Genomic DNA, 22,894 nt, shown 5'->3' with positions numbered 1-22,894 from the left:
TAAAGAGTGACGTGTATGTTGCCGGTTTGTGATTTTTAGACCAGTTTGGAGGGGAGTGTGACAGTTACATACGTACATTGGGTTGTTTTAGAGTGCATAATTTTCAGTGTAATGGTGGCTAGTTATGAACGAGATGAGTCTTGAGTTTTGAAGTAGTTCATGAGTAGTAGGCAAATGGCACGAGATATTTTTATTTTTAATTACAAAGGGTAACTTGATACTTTTGTTTTTCACAAGGAGTTAATTCAATTAGAGGTCACGAATCGTCGGTTCTAGTTCTTAAGACATGTTTTAGAGGAGACGAGACTATTTAGATTTGAAGCAGTTCTAACGTGTACAATAGTAAGTGCAGGTAACGATTGTTTTGTTCTTATATCATGCAAATATAACGAGATATTTTTATTTTTTAGTTACAATGGGTAATTTGACACTCTTGTTTTTCACAAGGTAGTAAATTCAATTAGAGCTGACGAATCGTCACCACTTGTTCCCACGAGATGTTTACTATTTTTAGTTACAAATGGTAACTCGACACTTTTGTTTTTCATATCGGAGTAAATTCAATTAGAGCTTACAAGTTATCGGCTATTGTTCCCAGGTTTAATAAACAAAAAAGAAGCTTTCATTTCTAGAGTGTTTTTTACGTCTCTGCAGTAGCAGTTTAATATTTTTATTTGATGGGCATTTTATGACATTCTTTTCAGTCCGATATTTTTAAAGGTAAAAAGTATGAAAACTGTTCAAATGTTCTTTGAAGACTGTGTGGCACCAAGTTAAAGCGCAATTTAATTAAATCAGACTTTCAACGTGTCAGAGAGGTTTTTTTCTCTTTCTTTCAATTTTCGGTGAAGTAGTATTGTTGCGTTGTGTTGTGTAAAAAGGGTAAACTTACGACTCGTATAAAATGCGAAAAGTTCTCTTAACCTGAGTATTTTTGAGCACAAATTCCTCTTGGGGGCTGGAAGGGCTCCCGAGGGGGTACTCCCAGAAAAATTGGTTGGGGCTGTGCGGCCCGCTTCCCAAAACCCTTACCCTATTTATGACCAAAATCTGCGATATTCCTTACCCTATTTATGACCTGACCAAAAATTCGAAACCCTATTTACGGCCTGACCCTCAAATCAAAACCCTGTTTCAGACCTGCGTTATAATTAGCTCCCTAGTTCAAACCAATGTTAAATTACCGTAAATATATAAATTTGTGAAGGGCTTTTGTTGATTTTCTTTTCGATAATGATGAAAAAGTGGCTTCTTCTTAAAGCATACCCATATCAAGGCTAGAGTGCAAAAACCGTACCCTATTTATGACCAAAATGGCCAAAATCAGCTAAAATCGATACCCTATTTATAACCAAAACGGCTGAAAAACCATACCCTTCGGGGCCGCTCAGACCTATATAGCCCATATAAGGGAGTCCCCCCCCCCCGGGGGAAGGGCTACGTGATCGGTGAGTGAGGGAGTTATGCATGTGCGCGTGTCAGACCAATCACAGTGTGGGTTGTATCAAAGAACGAATAAAACTGCCTGTTAGAAAATAAGACGGTATCTACATTAATCTGGAGACGTGTCAGATTACTGTAGTCTGTTCAGTCAAACATTTTATGGCTTACTATTTAGTTGTCTTACCATTACCGATGTAACATTTTATGTACATCATAAACTCCCAGTTTCTTTCTCGCTGTACATCGTAGCCAAAAAAACTTGTCAAATCAACCAAATCATTACTGTAAACAGTTCCATGAATGCACCTATCTCCGAGACTTATAGTTCACAAAAAAATAACTCTTGCACGCCTTGCGTGCCTATGTTTATAATTTAGTAACGTCTAAACCTGAGGCCAGCCGAAATATTGTTTTAACTCTACGACGTTGTGTCAACCTTGCAGTAGTGACGTATTATCGTTTTACTTTTCAAGTTTGGCTGATTAGATCTGCTGTGAGATCCAACGTTCAATCAAGCAGGACCTTCGTTCACCGCTTTGCAGTTTAAACACTTACGTTTTTCATGTTGAGTTGTCCATGTTCAACCGGCATCGAGTTAAGTTTAGATTAAAGTTGTGTTCACTATAATTGTCTTGTTTATTTTAGTACATTCATCTGAACTCTAAGTGGGATGTGAAATGCACATAAACGTGGAAATAAACTCCCAAATACTTGATTTTGATAAGCTTAAATGATTTTTACCCTGTCTTTTGTTTACACTTTTGCTTCCTGATTGAAAAGATAAAAAAGGGAAAGAAACCCCGTGTGAGCTTGTCCCCAATTATTAGTTAATACTAAATACATTGACACTTCAATAAAGCTGTTATTATTATTGTTGGAACACATATTTATGGTCGACAGATTTGTCAGATCAAAACTGAAAATCCTTGCAGAAGAGTCTACTTATTTTGATGTATTTTATGTGCAATATATATAGAGACAAGCGGTTCCACATTGGAAAAGAAGTGCTGTCTCACAAGAAACCTTACCTATAAGTTCACCAATGTTTCATCTCTAGATTACCTAATCCACTAGTTTGGCCATAGGTCTCCTTTGATTTATATTTATTAAGCATTTCATTGGATTGTTGTGTTCATCTGGTAATTTAATGTAAGAACTACCATTTAGGGGAATGTAAGAAGCAATGTCAAAGTATTGATTATTCACATTTTGATCAGTCACATTTTGTAAGAGCATTGTAACTTTTAATGTATAAAAAATGCGCTAGAAATACATTATGATTATGATTATGATTATGATTATGATTATGATTATGATTATGATTATGATTATGATTATGATTTTCAATTTGCCATGTTGAGCCTCGGGCAAGCAAACTACGTAGTTTTACTAAAGATCATCTATTGTTGAATTTAATACTTCACTTATATCATTTGAAGTTGTGATTATGAAAGGTTTACTCCAAAAGTTTGTATTATTCTATTTTCTAGTAATAAATCACCTGTTTGTCCATTATATATTATTAGTGTGGTACTTGTTCCACGATTAAGTTTTATTCCTTTCATTATTTTTAAAATACCATTTATGATATTGATTAATGGTAATTTATTGTTCATTTATTCTTTAAATGGATCAATTTTGTGGATTACATTTATTTCATAAGATTTAACGTTTCTTTTCATTGTATCTTTGACTAAAGTAACTTTTTTGGGTACAGTTATTGGTTTTATTGTTTCATTTTTTGGTTCTATTTTTTCAATTAATTTCTTGACATGGATTTTTGGAATTTCAGGTTTTTGATCTTGTAAAAAAAATTCCGAGATTAATTATAGGTTCAATTTTTTAGGGATTCAGGTTCTGATTTTAGTGTTTTAAATTTGTCAATTTGACTCACTAACTTATTTTACTTTAACTTTTGGAATTTTAGGTTTTTGTTCTTGAATTATTTTTCTAGGTGCAGGTATTAGTTTCGTGGGAGTAGGAATAGATTCTTTACTTTCGTTTGGTAACTTTAACCAATCTATTTCTTTTTGCATACTGTTTAATTTTTCCTCTAAGATATCAATATTTTTTTGGCTTTTCAATGGCTTTCTGTGAGATTTTTTAATAACATTTTCAAATTCTAAAGCAACTGTTTTACCTGATTTATTATTCAAAGGGATAGCACAAGCGTATTTTCAATAAATATTTATAACCTTTATTCCATTTACTCAATCCAGGTATTTCAACTAAATCTGCACTCCATGTATTATCAAGAGAATTTTTATTCTTTTGGAATTTTTCTAGTTATAATAACTTTTGTTTTTTGAAATTTTCTCACGATTGGTCATCAGCTAATTGAGTCCAATCACTATCAATTAGCTTTTTCTGTTTCCCGATTTCTTTGGAGCAAAACCTTCAATTCCTCTATACTGTTAAACATTATCAGTAATACCTTTTAAAGCCTAAGACCCTAATATTCTTCCTAAAGCAGCAAAACTAGGAGCTGGAGTGATAGAATTGTTTCCATTATTATCCCATTTAACCTGCTTATGGAAAGCATTCTATGGTCCTGTATATTTATGTACCGGTAATGTCCAACCTTTCTTGGGTTTTGGTAATTAACCAATAGCCTTGTGCAAATCAATGCCAGAACCGCTTTTGCAATTCATTCATACTCTATTTTTTCCTTTAGCAATAACAAATTGACAATCACGTACATACCTTTCTTAGAACGTTTTGACGATCTCCAAAGTGATTTACTTAATAAACCAGTTTTAGTATTAAGCATCCTTTGCTATCTTTCCTGAACAATAATCCTAAAACATTTTTTAGTTTGTGGAGCAACAGTTTCAGCAAACTGTTGCCTGTTTTTATAGCGTCAATAGCAATATTCCCACCTATTTGAGGTCTTTTTATAAATCTACTCTTAATTCTCTTACAAGATGGACAAATCGATTCTCAATTAATCTCCCATTAATTTTAGTATTTTTTACAATTGGTTTCAAAGAAACTGTCTTCTTTTTTCAACCAGACAATATGTTTTCATATTTATTTACATAAAAAATTAAAAAGTTGGTTTAGATGCAAAACCATTATCTATTGCCCATTTTCCTAATGATTTTGTCCCTCCTTTCTTTTATAACTCTGATATGCGCTTTTTATATTTCTTACGTTTCTTTTTGCAGTTTCTATTGATACAGGTTTGGGTTTAAATGCATCTTTCATTAAATTCAATCCTTGTTTAAAATTAACCACATAAGGTATTTTATTACTCTTAACTGCACTGCTACTTTCTCATGGATCTAAACGTTTAATGAAATCAAATATATTTCTGCCTTTAATATTTTTAACAAATCTACTCTTAATTTTTCACAAGATGTAGAAACAGAAGTTTCAATTAAATTCCCATTTTGTGCTCTAGTAACAAATGGATCTAATGAATTTGGTTTCTTTTTCTCATATAAACAATACGTTTTCATAATATTTATGATTATCTCGTCTTGTTCTGTAGTTCTGAAACTTATTCAGGGTACTTTACCCAATTACTTAAACGAACATTTTACCGTCAATAATCAAGTTTTATCACTTTTATTTTCATTTTTTGAGTATTTGAGGGCCACAAGTTCATTGACTTTTAGCTGTTTAGTGTTACCCTCACTAAATAAAGTGTTTACTTACTTACTTACTTCCTTACTTACCTACCTACCTACCTACCAGCGCCCGAATCCAGGCGAAAACTTAGCAGGCGTGTTTCTGCAAAATCGCTCAGATATATACTGAGACATTGTAAAAAAAAGTGATGATATCGAGGCATCAATTTTTGTCTCAGAAAAAAAGGATGATATCGGCAAACAAAATTTCGGAATTATGTCTCAGCATTCTCAATTCTCTATCATAACATATGTAACACTTATCATTTCATTAAGATCTGCACATTACTCTGTTTAATGAAGACAAAAGACTCATTACCATTCCTGCTCTGTTACGACGTCTGAGCGTCTGAGTATTAACAACTATTATGCAGCATGTTCATAACAACTCGATTGGAAGAAAATGTCAAGCAACATAAAAACCAACTTCACCCAAAACGCAAATGACTTACCATCCTCGCATGACTTGCCATCTTCTTTCAAAGTTATTCCAGTTGGACATACACATTCATAACCTGATGATTTAACTACACAGAAATGGCTGCATCCTCCATTGATTATAGTGCACGGATTTGAAGCTTAAAAAAGAAGATGTTGAAAATGTTATCAAAGAATTACAATATTTAGAAAGTAAGGCACATCAGCCTTTGGTGGTTTCCACGCGAGTCCTCTGTAGAGGTCGAATTGGAATGTGGAGCGTTGTTTTTTGTGGCGGGAGGAGAACCAGAGAACTCAGAGAAAAGCCCTCGGAGCAAGGTGAGAACACAAAACTCAACCCACTTATGGCACCGGGGCGGAATCAAACCCCGGCCACATTAGTGGGACCGAGGCGAGCGCTCTCACCACTGCGCCAACCCTGCTACAGACAAACGGAAGCACTGAGGGCAATAAATATCAGTAAAGTTGTAAGAAATATCAAGCAATAAACGGTGTGACTTGATTTCGGCATAAATAAAAGCTCATTTACATACTTCCCTATTTATGTACCACTAGATAAAATTTAGCGAAAAAACAGTGCAACTTTAAAAATCGATAATTTGTTGGCCAGTTTTGCGTGGGTGTCACCACATTTAGCATACAAAGCCCTAGTCTGCAAAAGTCCCTTTAAATACCTGCAGGTTGTCGGGAAGCATCGTAAGCTACGATGCCCATGGGTTGTCCACCGTTGACACGGTACTTGCGGATCACTTTGCCAGTAGTAGCATCCAGCTGATGGATATCTTCAGCTGTTCTCCAATCAGTAAAAAACAAGAAAGGTGGAATGAGTGTCAGTCCAAACGGATGCAACCCACTGAGGTAATAAAGCGGCTTCCTGTTGTTGCCATTGTAATCGACAGACTCCACCGTGTCATATCCTCCATCCACCCAAAAGATACGCTTATTTCCTCTGTCAAGGTCGATACCATTGGGTAAATACAGAGACTCTGTTACTATGGCGACTCTTTGGCCTCCATTCAATGAAGCTCTTTCAATTTTTCTGTTGCTTCCCCGATCAGTCCAGAACATTAAGCTGTGGTGAAAAACAAGCATCATGGTTATATGATATACATAAATCTCCTGATTTGGCGATTAGATTTTTTCTCCGACTGCTCTTTGAAACAAAGTTATGATGTTATGTCACAATTCTCATCTTAATCCGGCCCAGCTGAATACATTCATATAAAGCCTAATTAAAGTAAACACACTCGTAAAATTTGAAATCTTGTATATATAAAGAAAGTTTCTAACTATTCCTGAAAATAAACCGCCGCCACATCTCAAACGCCAAATGGTTTTAGAACTCAGTTTGTAATTTAAGTTGTCATAGTGTGCTTAAGTTGTACATGCATTATATTTTTTTTTCCGTTGTCAAATTTAGAAAATGTTACTAAGCTGTCTTCTTTCGTGGGTGTAAAATTTTTTAAACGTAAAACTCCCGGTGAACACAAAAATCCTGCCGAATTTAGCCTCAAGCCCAACATTCCCTAAGACATTAACCATTAAACCCCTCTGAAAACAAGAAGGAATCCAAGAGAGGCGCTTGGAGAAGACAAGTTATTACGTTCCTTTAAAAACACAATAATAATGGACCTGTTCTAATCAGTTACAAGTACCTGTTATCTAGGTCCAGAGCTATTGCTGTGGGTTCCTCAAGGCCCAAAGAAATGAGAACACGTTGATTATTGCCATCTAGGTCTGATACTGATATGGTATCTTTCGTCGTATCAGTCCAATACAGCTGTGATGCCCTCCAATCCACCGCCAGTCCATCACAAGCTCCAATGCCAGTGATAATTGTTGTGGTCTTTGCTTCGTCGATGCGGAAACGTTTGATCTTTCGTTCTGTCACGTCACTCCAGAATATGTAACCCAAGTTGAAATGTACATCTATGGCAATAGCTCTTATTAAACCCGAGACAACAGAGCTTACCGCTGATGTGTTATAGTCGACAGCTACAGTATCCGTCGTGCTTGATACCAGCAAGCATGGAGGACTGCATAAAGTGGCTAAAGACCAAGAAATAAGAGAAACGTATGATTTTGGGTGGAAGAACTGATTTTAAGTTCATCATCATATCAGTTCTGGAAGATCCACAGCAAATCTGAGAACTTTGGCCGGATCAAAAAGGTATGTAGTTAAACTATATAGCAGTCGGCATGGAAAATTAATTTTAGCTTTTGCAAAAACTAATTGTTAACAGTCGAAATAAAACCAGCACTTAGTTAAAACTACAAAGTTGAGCTTCCAATCTATTTGTTTTACATTATAACGAAACAGACTGTACAAAAAAAATTGTTTATTTCAAAATCTTTCATGCGGGGCCCCTTTTCCCACTTTTAACAAACACGAAAATAACAATATGACAAAGCTATAGTCTAAGCTGTCAATACAAAATGAAGAAACTCATTGATAACTACGGTCAAAGCTGTATAAGCCGGACACCCTCGTGACCTGTGCCAGTGTCCGCTTAATATATACAGGGTGTCCGTTGAAAACAGGTTCCCTCAGAATTTGTCTTAAAAGGATCATATTAATATTTGTCAGTATCAAAAGACCTTGAAAGGGTCAAATAGCATTCTCGTGAACGGTCAAGAACTCTGAAATACCGTATTTCCAGAAAAAATGACAAGTATATTGGGTAAAACGATTTAAGTATACAGTAACAGTATCTATATCGATCGAATCATGTGAAGGTTTACTTAACCAAACAAGAACAAAAGTTCTGTAAAAACAAAACCGAATAACAAAATACTGCATTTCTGTGACAGCTCAGTTTGTTGGCAAACTTAAATGACCGACCTACTAAAACGTGGACAAAAAAAAAATCATGGATTCTTTTTGCAGTGTCCATTTGGTACAGGTTTCTAAAAACAGAAATGACCATAACAGTCAATTTTAAGGTGTCTGCATCCGCTTAATAGAGGTGTCCGTTGAATACAGGTATTTTTTACAGTGAATGTGGGAAAAGAAAAATGGGACTTGCACTGCTGTCTGCTTAAAAGAGGTTGTCTGCTTAATAGCGGAGCCCCATACCCATACAGGAAAGAAAAGGAAACGGATGAATTGATTTTCTCATGGATATCATGACTAGCGGTATTGCTCATGGGCACGTACTCACGACGACGACAACGACGACGACGACGGAGTCGCGCAAGATGGCGGCCATACTCCAGCTAATAGGTTGACAGAGACATGCACCCTCGGTTTGTAGCATCCCTCTTAGATATTGGACATCCATGTTACGGTCAATTGACACCTATCAAAACAAGGTATCCACTGACGAGTATCACGTGTTCATATCGCGGGCTCAAGTTTAAGACTCATTGAAGTCACGTGTTTTCTGAAGTTGATCGCTGACCAATTGCTGGTTTTCGATTGGAGCGCGGGCTCATGTCAGGTTAACGTATTGTAAACGGGGCCAGGTTGTTCGGAAGCCGGTTAACGCTAACCCAGGATTATAAAAGTTAGTCGAAGTATAATTTTTCTTGTATACAAATGTTTTTCACTGCTTTTGTTTTGTGTATTTTGAGGACCTTGAGATTATTCAAACTCAAAACAGAAGGCCAAACAACAGAAACGGAAAACCTCACCGGAAAGTTACAAAACTCAAATCAAAATTCTCGCTTATCCTGGGTTAGCTTAATCGGGCTTCGAACATGTCGGCCCAGGAGCTCCGCTCTTGGGCTTGGCTAAATCTGTATATTATGGGGTACGCTTAATACAGGTTTGACTGTATTCATAGCAAAGATTGGTGATTGGTTCAGGGAAATCACGCACAGTGTAAACAATTATTTTGAGACTGAAAAAAGTTGAATTTTTTTTAATAAATTAATTTCATAAACATTATGCTTATTGGGTTTGTTAAATTCAAATCAGTCAGGTAAGATTTTATCTAAATGTTCAAAACTTTCCGCCATTTTAGAAAAAAGAGGGAAAATGTTTGTACTAATGATATCATCTATGCGTCTGTCCTCCAATCAAAATACGAGAATGATTTGATTTATTATATAATTAATCATTGATAGACAATGATCGCGTGCGTTGCTCTTAAAACTGAAAGTTATTCTTAATTTTAGGTTTAAAGATACAGAAAATAGCAGATTTGCACGTTGTCATCATTTGACTACAACTTCCAGAATTCCTTTTGTTTTTTCTTTATTAGTTAAATTTTGAACTCGCAGTGGGGTTAAATAACAATTGCCCTGATTAGCATAAGAAACAGAACAAGTGAAGGATTCTGGTAGTTGTAGTCAAATGACGCCATCATGCAAATCGCCTATTGTAGGTGTTGTGCTGTTATCCTTTAGAGTCTACTAAAACAATATGTTTTTCCCATTCGTTGTCTATGAGCTGCGATAGTCAACTTGGCTACACGTCTTCGACTATTCCGTTCACAGAAATCCGGTCGCAGTCAGAAGCTGTGTTAGAAGGCCGGAGGAAAAAATTTAGCTACGCGATTTTATATGCATGCCTGCCCTACGCCCTAAGGGCAAACATTTACTGTATACTTCTCTGCTAAGTGAAAACAAGGCCTAACACTCTGTTTGCACCAGTAATACCGGTTTTAATCATGTTATTTTGCACTGGATGTTTACAATAATAAGAGAGAAAACTATATAACAGAGGCCATGTAACTGAATTATGACCTGACTGTTTCAATATTTTGAGCAGAGGAACGCTTACAGTGCGACTACTCCAACCAAGGCAAGTTAGGTAATTTTTTTACAAATTGACCAGTGGCATTTGAAAAGTTTTAAAGATCTTTAAAATAGTTACTGATCAAAATGACTACAAATCTGTTGCCTTTGTAATGTACAGCTTGATTTCATCGAATATCTGTTGGAAAGCTATTGTTAACCTCCACAATTTTATTGCCAACGAGTCAGATGAGCAAAAACGTCAGTCTGACGACGCGGCAACCATATAGCGCCATACGTAGTGTGAAGGTTTATACAGCAGGTTACCCAGAAAAATTCTCAGCTTTTCTCAGCTCGATTTTGCGTAAGTGAACATTTCCGGTGTCGTGAGATTTTTTTGGCCATATTACGATGTAGGTGGATGTTCCTGAGATTTGGGATGAGTCAATCAGAACACTATTTTCGTTTGGGACGTCACAAGGTTTCAGAGCGTTGAACAAGATTACTCCAGGTTGTTTATCAGTGTTTAGTCTTTCTGGCGTGGGGTTTATCGTTTATTTCGGTTTATTTGCCTGAAATTTTGTTTATTTAAGGTGTAGGAAACTTGGATTTCTTAGACCCGAATTGTTTTCTGGAATCGACTCGAGTCTATGCTGTTTATTCGAGGCTAGAAGAGTTGACACCTAGCCTGCCTTTACATGCAACTCACCTAAGCGGAACAGAGAGTGGGCTGTGTGGGCTATCTTTTCAGCAGCCGCTAAGCACAACAAACAAAATGGCCTACCAAAGAAACGTTTTGGCGGCAAGTCTACTTTTTTTATCACTCATTCCGCTAACGGCCTCTTTTCAGTGATATAGGACTGTTGTTAATGGTAACTACGAAAAAATTCACCTCACGCCGCCATGTTTTCGCTGTTTATCTCACCTCGGCTAGCCGGGATAGCCCGGCACCAACCGTTTACATGGTAAAAAGCTATCCCGCCTGGCTGGGTGCCCCGGGCAAGTAGGCAGGGTGTCCCGGGTAGGCGGGCTACCCTGTCCAGCATGTAAACGCTTCAATGCGCTTTCTAAAGAAACGTATGAGAAGTTAGCCCTCCCAGGGTAGCTCGGTCAGCCGGGTAGCCCGGTTAGCCGGGGCACCCTCCTCCCATGTAAACAGGCCCTTAGACACTGCTATTTATGTACCACTAGGTAAAATTTAGCGAAAAAACAATGCAACTTTAAAAATCGATAATTTGTTGGCCACCATTGTGCAGATGTCAGTTGCACCCGAGTCATGCCAAAACATTGTCACCACACTTAGCATACATAGCCCTAGTCTGCAAAAGTCCCTTTAAATACCTGCAGGTTGTCGGGAAGCATCGTAAGCTACGATGCCCATGGGTTGTCCACCGTTGACACTATACTTGCGGATCACTTTGCCAGTGGTAGCATCCAGCTGATGGATATCTTCAGCTGTTATCCAATCAGTAAAAAACAAGAAAGGTGGAATGAGTGTCAGTCCAAACGGATGCAACCCACTGAGGTAATAAAGCAGCTTCCTGTTGTTGCCATTGTAATCGACAGACTCCACCGTGTCATATCCTCCATCCACCCAAAAGATACGCTTATTTCCTCTGTCAAGGTCGATACCATTGGGTATAAACAGAGACTCTGTTACTATGGCGACTCTTTGGCCTCCATTCAATGAAGCTCTTTCAATTTTTCTGTTGCTTCCCCGATCAGTCCAGAACATTAAGCTGTGGTGAAAAACAAGCATCATGGTTATATGATATACATAAATCTCCTGATTTGGCGATTAGATTTTTTCTCCGACTGCTCTTTGAAACAAAGTTATGATGTTATGTCACAATTCTCATCTTAATCCGGCCCAGCTGAATACATTCATATAAAGCCTAATTAAAGTAAACACACTCGTAAAATTTGAAATCTTGTATATATAAAGAAAGTTTCTAACTATTCCTGAAAATAAACCGCCGCCACATCTCAAACGCCAAATGGTTTTAGAACTCAGTTTGTAATTTAAGTTGTCATAGTGTGCTTAAGTTGTACATGCATTATATTTTTTTTTCCGTTGTCAAATTTAGAAAATGTTACTAAGCTGTCTTCTTTCGTGGGTGTAAAATTTTTTAAACGTAAAACTCCCGGTGAACACAAAAATCCTGCCGAATTTAGCCTCAAGCCCAACATTCCCTAAGACATTAACCATTAAACCCCTCTGAAAACAAGAAGGAATCCAAGAGAGGCGCTTGGAGAAGACAAGTTATTACGTTCCTTTAAAAACACAATAATAATGGACCTGTTCTAATCAGTTACAAGTACCTGTTATCTAGGTCCAGAGCTATTGCTGTGGGTTCCTCAAGGCCCAAAGAAATGAGAACACGTTGATTATTGCCATCTAGGTCTGATACTGATATGGTATCTTTCGTCGTATCAGTCCAGTACAGCTGTGATGCCCTCCAATCCACCGCCAGTCCATCACAAGCTCCAATGCCAGTGATAATTGTTGTGGTCTTTGCTTCGTCGATGCGGAAACGTTTGATCTTTCGTTCTGTCACGTCACTCCAGAATATGTAACCCAAGTTGAAATGTACATCTATGGCAATAGCTCTTATTAAACCCGAGACAACAGAGCTTACCGCTGATGTGTTATAGTCGACAGCTACAATATCCGTCGTGCTTGATACCAGCAAGCATGGAGGACTGCATAAAGTGGCTAAAGACCAAGAAATAAGAGAAACGTATGATTTTGGGTGGAAGAACTGATTTTAAGTTCATCATCATATCAGTTCTGGAAGATCCACAGCAAATCTGAGAACTTTGGCCGGATCAAAAAGGTATGTAGTTAAACTATATAGCAGTCGGCATGAAAAATTAATTTTAGCTTTTGCAAAAACTAATTGTTAACAGTCGAAATAAAACCAGCACTTAGTTAAAACTACAAAGTTGAGCTTCCAATCTATTTGTTTTACATTATAACGAAACAGACTGTACAAAAAAAATTGTTTATTTCAAAATCTTTCATGCGGGGCCCCTTTTCCCACTTTTAACAAACACGAAAATAACAATATGACAAAGCTATAGTCTAAGCTGTCAATACAAAATGAAGAAACTCATTGATAACTACGGTCAAAGCTGTATAAGCCGGACACCCTTGTGACCTGTGCCAGTGTCCGCTTAATATATACAGGGTGTCCGTTGAAAACAGGTTCCCTCAGAATTTGTCTTAAAAGGATCATATTAATATTTGTCAGTATCAAAAGACCTTGAAAGGGTCAAATAGCATTCTCGTGAACGGTCAAGAACTCTGAAATACCGTATTTCCAGAAAAAATGACAAGTATATTGGGTAAAACGATTTAAGTATACAGTAACAGTATCTATATCGATCGAATCATGTGAAGGTTTACTTAACCAAACAAGAACAAAAGTTCTGTAAAAACAAAACCGAATAACAAAATACTGCATTTCTGTGACAGCTCAGTTTGTTGGCAAACTTAAATGACCGACCTACTAAAACGTGGACAAAAAAAAAATCATGGATTCTTTTTGCAGTGTCCATTTGGTACAGGTTTCTAAAAACAGAAATGACCATAACAGTCAATTTTAAGGTGTCTGCATCCGCTTAATAGAGGTGTCCGTTGAATACAGGTATTTTTTACAGTGAATGTGGGAAAAGAAAAATGGGACTTGCACTGCTGTCTGCTTAAAAGAGGTTGTCTGCTTAATAGCGGAGCCCCATACCCATACAGGAAAGAAAAGGAAACGGATGAATTGATTTTCTCATGGATATCATGACTAGCGGTATTGCTCATGGGCACGTACTCACGACGACGACAACGACGACGACGACGGAGTCGCGCAAGATGGCGGCCATACTCCAGCTAATAGGTTGACAGAGACATGCACCCTCGGTTTGTAGCATCCCTCTTAGATATTGGACATCCATGTTACGGTCAATTGACACCTATCAAAACAAGGTATCCACTGACGAGTATCACGTGTTCATATCGCGGGCTCAAGTTTAAGACTCATTGAAGTCACGTGTTTTCTGAAGTTGATCGCTGACCAATTGCTGGTTTTCGATTGGAGCGCGGGCTCATGTCAGGTTAACGTATTGTAAACGGGGCCAGGTTGTTCGGAAGCCGGTTAACGCTAACCCAGGATTATAAAAGTTAGTCGAAGTATAATTTTTCTTGTATACAAATGTTTTTCACTGCTTTTGTTTTGTGTATTTTGAGGACCTTGAGATTATTCAAACTCAAAACAGAAGGCCAAACAACAGAAACGGAAAACCTCACCGGAAAGTTACAAAACTCAAATCAAAATTCTCGCTTATCCTGGGTTAGCTTAATCGGGCTTCGAACATGTCGGCCCAGGAGCTCCGCTCTTGGGCTTGGCTAAATCTGTATATTATGGGGTACGCTTAATACAGGTTTGACTGTATTCATAGCAAAGATTGGTGATTGGTTCAGGGAAATCACGCACAGTGTAAACAATTATTTTGAGACTGAAAAAAGTTGAATTTTTTTTAATAAATTAATTTCATAAACATTATGCTTATTGGGTTTGTTAAATTCAAATCAGTCAGGTAAGATTTTATCTAAATGTTCAAAACTTTCCGCCATTTTAGAAAAAAGAGGGAAAATGTTTGTACTAATGATATCATCTATGCGTCTGTCCTCCAATCAAAATACGAGAATGATTTGATTTATTATATAATTAATCATTGATAGACAATGATCGCGTGCGTTGCTCTTAAAACTGAAAGTTATTCTTAATTTTAGGTTTAAAGATACAGAAAATAGCAGATTTGCACGTTGTCATCATTTGACTACAACTTCCAGAATTCCTTTTGTTTTTTCTTTATTAGTTAAATTTTGAACTCGCAGTGGGGTTAAATAACAATTGCCCTGATTAGCATAAGAAACAGAACAAGTGAAGGATTCTGGTAGTTGTAGTCAAATGACGCCATCATGCAAATCGCCTATTGTAGGTGTTGTGCTGTTATCCTTTAGAGTCTACTAAAACAATATGTTTTTCCCATTCGTTGTCTATGAGCTGCGATAGTCAACTTGGCTACACGTCTTCGACTATTCCGTTCACAGAAATCCGGTCGCAGTCAGAAGCTGTGTTAGAAGGCCGGAGGAAAAAATTTAGCTACGCGATTTTATATGCATGCCTGCCCTACGCCCTAAGGGCAAACATTTACTGTATACTTCTCTGCTAAGTGAAAACAAGGCCTAACACTCTGTTTGCACCAGTAATACCGGTTTTAATCATGTTATTTTGCACTGGATGTTTACAATAATAAGAGAGAAAACTATATAACAGAGGCCATGTAACTGAATTATGACCTCACTGTTTCAATATTTTGAGCAGAGGAACGCTTACAGTGCGACTACTCCAACCAAGGCAAGTTAGGTAATTTTTTTACAAATTGACCAGTGGCATTTGAAAAGTTTTAAAGATCTTTAAAATAGTTACTGATCAAAATGACTACAAATCTGTTGCCTTTGTAATGTACAGCTTGATTTCATCGAATATCTGTTGGAAAGCTATTGTTAACCTCCACAATTTTATTGCCAACGAGTCAGATGAGCAAAAACGTCAGTCTGACGACGCGGCAACCATATAGCGCCATACGTAGTGTGAAGGTTTATACAGCAGGTTACCCAGAAAAATTCTCAGCTTTTCTCAGCTCGATTTTGCGTAAGTGAACATTTCCGGTGTCGTGAGATTTTTTTGGCCATATTACGATGTAGGTGGATGTTCCTGAGATTTGGGATGAGCCAATCAGAACACTATTTTCGTTTGGGACGTCACAAGGTTTCAGAGCGTTGAACAAGATTACTCCAGGTTGTTTATCAGTGTTTAGTCTTTCTGGTGTGGGATTTATCGTTTATTTCGGTTTATTTGCCTGAAATTTTGTTTATTTAAGGTGTAGGAAACTTGGATTTCTTAGACCCGAATTGTTTTCTGGAATCGACTCGAGTCTGTGCTGTTTATTCGAGCGAAAGCGCTCTTTAATTGTCAGCAACCAACGTGTTGACAGAGTCAAAATGAGCTCAAATCGAACCATCGAGTGCACTTTTTGAGTACAATTCTGAAAACTTCAAGCAAAACAAATATTACTAACATTGTGTCTAGATAAGTGTTTTCAAAAAATTAGCCTACCCGGCAGTCTGAAATTACTATAGAAATCCCTTGGAATAACTCATTAAATTTTTCTTACAATTGTACAACATCAATACAGTAGATCTTTGTTTAGCAATGTCAAGCGATTTTAACTATTATTTTAGCTTTTTACGAGCTTGGGCATGCATACCATAGAATCTCCAGGCTTCGACACAGAAGATTTTCGTGCTCTGACTCTTACTTAAGCAATAGACCACAAGTTTCTATGGTTTATTTAAGCAGTAGACCACAAATTTTTATGGTTTCTAAACCATAAAAACTTGAGGTCTATTGCTTTTATATAATAATTCAGCAGACACACGAAATTTCCATGAGTTTACTGGTACAATAAACCATAGCTGATTGGTCAATCAGAACGTGTGCATTCATTTGATTATTATACAATTAAGCAATAGACCACTCTTTCTATGGGTTTACTGGCGCAATAAACCACGCGGGATGTTTGGAGAACACGAGAAAAGCTTGTAAATCACGAGCCGTGAGGCGAGTGATTTACAAGCAAAGTGGTTTATTGCACCGGTAAACCCATAGAAAGAGAGCTCAAGAGTGGTCTATCACTTTTATGAAATAACCATGGAGAAAGTCTGTCAATGAGAGGAAAATTTATTCTACTTTCGTGATCAAATTGCTTATTCTCATCAAATTCATGACATGACGCGACAAACCAATCACAGCGACTGAAAGAATAAAAAGAACAGACGTCGCGCCAGACATGAAATCCGCAGAGCAAAGCGACGAAAACATTTCAAGGAAAGGAAAAGGAAACGGTTATCGGTGAAAGGCAAAAAGTATTCTGACGGGGAAGTGCAAGGATTCGTGGGTGGAATCGGTCATCACAAAAGTAGAAGACTTTACGAAAAGTGTGCAAAGTAGTCCAATCTTCATGTGCTTGACGAAGTGATTCAACGCTGTGTTTAACGACAACTTTCCAAAGTTTTGCGAATGGAATAAAGGTTAGTTAGAGAAACGCTGTTTCCGAAATTTATTCAGAATTCATTTACTTATGCTGAAGGCTATGAAGTCCATGTTTATCTGTATTTTGCTAAATGAAAACTATTGCTTGAAAGCTAAGCTTATGGAAACCAAACTCATTTATCGTCAGTTATACGTGCATGCATTGAGTTTAAACTCAAAATTTCTGATAGAAAGAAATCTTTCCCCTGCTTTTTTGACAACCCAAATTGATCAGTCAGGCCAAGCTGACTTCGTCCTCCACAGGCCGTGGAAGGCGCCGACAAAAGGGTTTAAAACTTCCTTAATTTTAATCTCAAGCGTAACCGGAGTCGGCGTAAAATTTTTGCCATGGAAAAAACAGCTAAAGCTTTATATGACGACCAACTTCCGGACCTTTTTTCCTTGAAAGATTTCTATGTTGAATGAAAAGATATTCGTGTTATTGATATCTCAGCCAGTGTAAGGCAAAACTGTTTATGACATTTGTTATCGCTAGAGTTCCGAGTTCTCTAGTTCCCGCGTAGAGCTGCCATAGATCGGGAACCGTGGTTTACCAGTACAATAGAACATAGGTTTAGCAACTCTATTGACCAATCAGAGCGTGCATAGTATCTCAGTTATTTTATGACACAATAAACCATAGCTGATTGACCAATCAGAGTGCGCACATTCATTTGATTATTACATAAAGAATAATACTTTCAAAAATCACAATTGAAACTGGCTCTGATAGTATTCGCTCGATATTTGTTTAGAAATGCGATTCTACAAAATGTTTTGGTTTTGTAGTGCCAGACGAATTTTCTTAGCCTCGGTATACTATATAAAAATCTTGACTCACGGTCACGGGCACGGTTGTTAAAAAAAATCTAGATACCCGGTAGTCAAAAATTCATAGATAATCGATTCCAGAAAAAAATATTGTTAGCATTAATTGAAACCTCCCGAGAGTATTTGAGTATTTTGATCTTTGGTCAGAAACACCAATGATTTTATACAGTGTTTTTGGGTTTGCAAGTCACAAATTGTCCGAACTTGGTGTGACTCATGGGCGAGGTTTTTCAAAAAAACTATTTACCCGGCAGTCAAAAATTATTATAATTGTTTTTCCACCATAGTTTTCATTCGAACCTGCCCAGAATGCTTGACCTCTGTGTAGAAATACCATGGGATTTCCGAACTTATCAGTTCACTTGTCTCGGCATGGCACCCTGCGAGCAGAGCCTCTTTTATCCTACCGTGAGAAAAGGCTCTAGCACATAACACGACGAAAGTTTGCCACAGTTTTTATGACATTGTTGATAGGTACTGAGTGAGAGTGGAGATTTGCAATTCTTAGAACTGTTGGCTAAGCTATGTTAAAAAGCAGCTTATTCGATATTTGACGGCCAGTTTTTCGAAAAAGTGTTTTTATAATAGATACGAATTTAAAAAATAAAACATTCACAATAGTCAAGTACTGGCTCGTGGTTTAAAATTTTTGACTGCCGGCGATATCGAGATTTAATCTATAGTGTGCCAGCATTCGTACACTACAAAACCAAAACATTATTTAAAATCGCTTGGCATTTCTGAACAAATAAAACAAATAAAACAACGACAAGAAAGTTGTGCTGTACATATATAAGAAATAGAGCCTCTTTATCAAAATTAGACTGTTCACAGTCTCTCTATTTACGCTAGACTTTCTAAGAGTCCTTTCCAATAATTCTTCTTGGTTTTACCGTTGGAAAGGACTTTTCCCACTTGCAGCGCGCCAAATTTTACCGGTGGATTTTTCCACCGGTGACGTAAATACACATTAACCGATGAACAAACAAGTACTGATTATACGTCATGACGTCGCGCACGATCAATGACACAACTCGCAGAGCAAAATTAGTGTCTGCTGAGTTCAAGTACTATAAAAATCTTTTCCATTTAGCCTTTGTTCTCGGATATACTTAAGGATATGAATTTTATGGAAGCAATGGAATATGGTCTATCCAACTTAATTTCAAGTCTTTGAAAGACCGACAGGGAAAAGTAGTGGAAGGCTATTCGGGCTCAAAATAATTTTCGGACGGTAGCCAATCATAGTGACCGGCCAAAGTGATTTTAGCTCGGTCACGTCTCGTTTCTGACCGGTACGGTCACGATATTTAAAAAAAATCCAAGTAATATTGGCCTAATTAAAGCCACAAATATAATTTGTTTCTTCCAGTCGTTGCTAGACCATTTAATAATTGGCTTAATACCAAGAAAAGCTTAAAACTTAACCAAAGATAGCCTTGGCAGGGCTCAGCAGCCAATGAAGTGGCACGGTGCCAATGGATTTCTTGCCACCTGCCAAAGAAAAAGTATTGAACGGATACATATTTGATGAAACTTCAAATTTTTCGATCGGTATATTGAATTCCGTGAGCTGTTTTGATGTTCTACAAAGTATTTACGATGTCCATCAAAACGTAAATGAAACGAAACATGCATCAGCAGATCCTTATTTTGGGATTCAGAAATAACGTGGTAAACAAATATAGCCGAATAAGAAGTTTATGTTTCCTCGATACACGCACAACATATCATTGCGTTACTACGAATACGACTACAGTTACACAACAAGTGTTGGGAAGTTTCTTAATGATATGACGAAAATAAAAGTTCTAAAGTGTATAAGCCATAAAAAGTCTAAACTTTGTTGTGGTCATATTGTAGAGAGAGTTTTCATTCACGAAGAACTAATGACCATCATTCGGTAGATTTTACCACTGAAAGTGGGTAGATTTTGGTCACGTGCTAAGCAACAAGTTGAGAGCGTCTCAAATTTCGAACAAAATAACTGTACAGATACAGATACTGATAAGGCCTTCGGCTTTTTTGTTGGTACATAATTGTTTTCGTCCGTTTTGTAACAGTAACTTTCATCAGTTCTAAATTGGCTATTGGGTTCCTGCTCAATGTTACATTTGCGGCTTGATGGAAACGAATCAGACTGCAAAATGTGTGTTTTGATGTCCCGGAGTCCCATTGTGTCTAAGTTGGAAACAACTTGACAATCGAGCGAAAAGTTTTGTTTTGGCGTCTTGTTCGTTGATTTTTGTGCAGTGAAAGTGAAAGAAACAACAAATATCTTGACATCTGTAGAGCAATACCTTTGAAATATACTCCAACAAAGACAGGTGCTCTGTGAAAAATCTAAAGCGTAATGAAAACTGAGCTGAATCTGATCGGATTCCCTTTGCAGTACAGAAAATCTCTGCTGTTCGATAGGCTGAATAGTTTTGAATTCTGAATTGAAAACCTCTGCCGTCCTAACAGATGAAAAATGTTTCCGAATGGATAGCAGCAGTTGCTCGAATGGCTGAACATTTTTCTGAACGGATAACCCCAACAGTTTGAATGGCATTCCTATTGATCTTGAACGTATGACAAACAGCAAGCGAACAATTTTTAGCTATTCGAACAAATACCCGTTAGTGTATGTTTTCGTATGAGAGGCAATGATATCAAAGAGATTAGCAATCTAAGATTTACAGTTGAGGATTTATTATTTTTTATTCAAGAATGAACCACGTGATCGTCTCAACATGACGTGACCGGTCAACATGATCGCCGAGTGAAGTTTTTGGCCGGTCAAGTCACCATTCCTGGCCGGACATCGTCCGTTGACCAGCCGTTATTTTAAGCCCTGCTATTCATCCGACCAATGCGTGTTTGTTTACTTACAGACGCGATCTGAGCTCCTGCATGATCCAGATCGTTTGAGAGAATTAATTATAAGTTTGGACCTTTCCAAGAAGAACAGAGCCGTTCCTGCAATTTGTGTAATTGTTGCAGTTTTAGTTGATTTAAATGACCAAGTTTCCTGTACAAAGAAAGGGCATCGCAGCAAATTTGCATCAGCCATTTTACCGACTTTACCGTGTTGAAAGCACTCATCGATCGATGAAGGACTTTTGGGAACAGCGCTTTTATTCCCTGCCGTTCGTTGCGACTTCGATTCTCAACGTTAATTAATCAAGAGAGCTTTACAGAATTGAAGTTCTCCCCGACTAAATAATTCCGTCTTCTTTAGTTAATTCGGATTCTTGTCGGTACAAGCTAGATCTACATAAGTTTATAGCATTTGCCAGGCAGCTCTCTGGTCCATCGCTGGTTAATCTAGACTAAAACAAATAATTCCCGATCGGTTTAAACACGATTTTGTCTTTTCAGGGGGCGTTACTCACTGGAACAGCTTTCGCCGTTTGTCTGCTGGCTATATACTGCACTGTACACAAATAAATTCATTTGAGTTAGGGAACAGTACTCGTAAACGTTTTGATGGAAATCATTTTCTGCTTTCACGACGATCGCGCCGAGCACATGAAAAGTGAGAAATGTCAATCATGTTTTTCGCGCCAAAAATGTACACTCTGATTCACATTCCTGCAAGTGAAACAAGTTGACCTCTCGCGACTTATGTCACTCGCGCTCACCCTCGCGACTTTGTTGCTTGAATTCTCTGCAGGGAGATAAATAAGTCAAGGATTAAGAAAAGGTCGGTTTGTGGCAAGTCTATATTTACGCACGCGAAAGAAAAAGGAAGCGAAGCGAGCGCGAAGCTCGGGGGGGAGGTGAGGGGTGGGGTTTGCGAGCGAAGCGAGCAATAAGTCAAGTCTTCCGTTTTTGCGCTGGCGTCCAGTTATCTCCCGACTCTATCCGCGCGGTCAAGGATGGAATAAAAATGCGAGCTCTAGAAAATAGAGGGCTGTGAACAATCTACTCAAAATCGCCCAAATTACAATTTAAACAATTTAAACGAATATAAGTTAAATTCTACCGCAAACCATGCATTCCACGTCTGTCCTTTCTTTGGCAACAATTCAGTACATTTACATGTATATATAAAATACTTGCTAAACAACCATTATCCTCATCGATAATGGTTCATTCGCTCGTTGGCATTTACCGATAGGTACAATTAGTTTGTTAAATTTGTAGACAAGTTTGTCGGGTAGCCTTGGAGTAGTAGAGTAGTCGTACAGTAACCGAAAAACACGCAAAAATTATTAAAAGCGGTGGTCCTTTACCCATGTTATCAACTTACCTGCACAAACAGATTGCCTCTGAATCATCGTCACCAATACTGCCAACGTGCACATCCAAAAAATGCAACTCATGTTAGTGGTACCTGATTCAGTACATAAAGATAAACTACATTAACATAAGCAAAGCAGTGAGAAACAATTCAATACCTTTGAAACAAAATCAATCACCTTAATCGGTATAAATCTTACCAAATCGAGCGACAGGACAGTGTAAAATAGTTATCAAGAGTGAGTGTCAGCAAGAATCAAACAAAATCAGAAATTAGTGGGAAAACTGTGGTTCATTTCGCAATGTGAGAAAATTGGGCTTGAAAAGTAGCAATTTTGAAGAAAACCCTTATGCCTTAAGTATAAAGCCAGAAGATCCACATGCAATCAGCTTATTCTACAACTTTTCAAGGTTTTATATTGTAACCTATGACGTTTGAAAAAATTCCGACATCGTTCGAGATCTGAAAGAAACCCCCATGTTTCTCTATGG

General features: G+C 37.6%; 1 protein-coding gene across 1 annotated transcript in view; it reads right to left on the bottom strand.

The window, feature by feature from the left end:
- Positions 1-22,486, bottom strand: part of LOC149096623 (low-density lipoprotein receptor-related protein 5-like) — a 45,181-nt gene extending 22,695 nt beyond the window's left edge. The window contains exons 1-6 of the mRNA XM_089281266.1: positions 22,413-22,486; positions 12,516-12,909; positions 11,535-11,932; positions 7,169-7,562; positions 6,188-6,585; positions 5,528-5,653 (exon numbers count right to left, since the gene is read on the bottom strand). Of these exons, the coding sequence (XP_089137392.1) occupies positions 5,528-5,653; positions 6,188-6,585; positions 7,169-7,562; positions 11,535-11,932; positions 12,516-12,909; positions 22,413-22,485 (1,783 nt within the window). The 5' untranslated portion in view covers position 22,486. The remainder of the gene's footprint in view (positions 1-5,527; positions 5,654-6,187; positions 6,586-7,168; positions 7,563-11,534; positions 11,933-12,515; positions 12,910-22,412) is intronic.
- Between the last annotated feature and the right edge of the window lie 408 nt (positions 22,487-22,894).

This window comes from Orbicella faveolata, unplaced genomic scaffold (genome assembly GCF_042242905.1).
Source record: "Orbicella faveolata isolate gen_17 unplaced genomic scaffold, um_ofav_v1 contig_48, whole genome shotgun sequence".
In the NCBI taxonomy this organism is placed as follows: Eukaryota; Metazoa; Cnidaria; class Anthozoa; order Scleractinia; family Merulinidae; genus Orbicella; species Orbicella faveolata.
The sequence above is the reverse complement of the archived record's forward strand: the minus strand, read 5'-3'. Positions and strand labels throughout refer to the sequence as shown.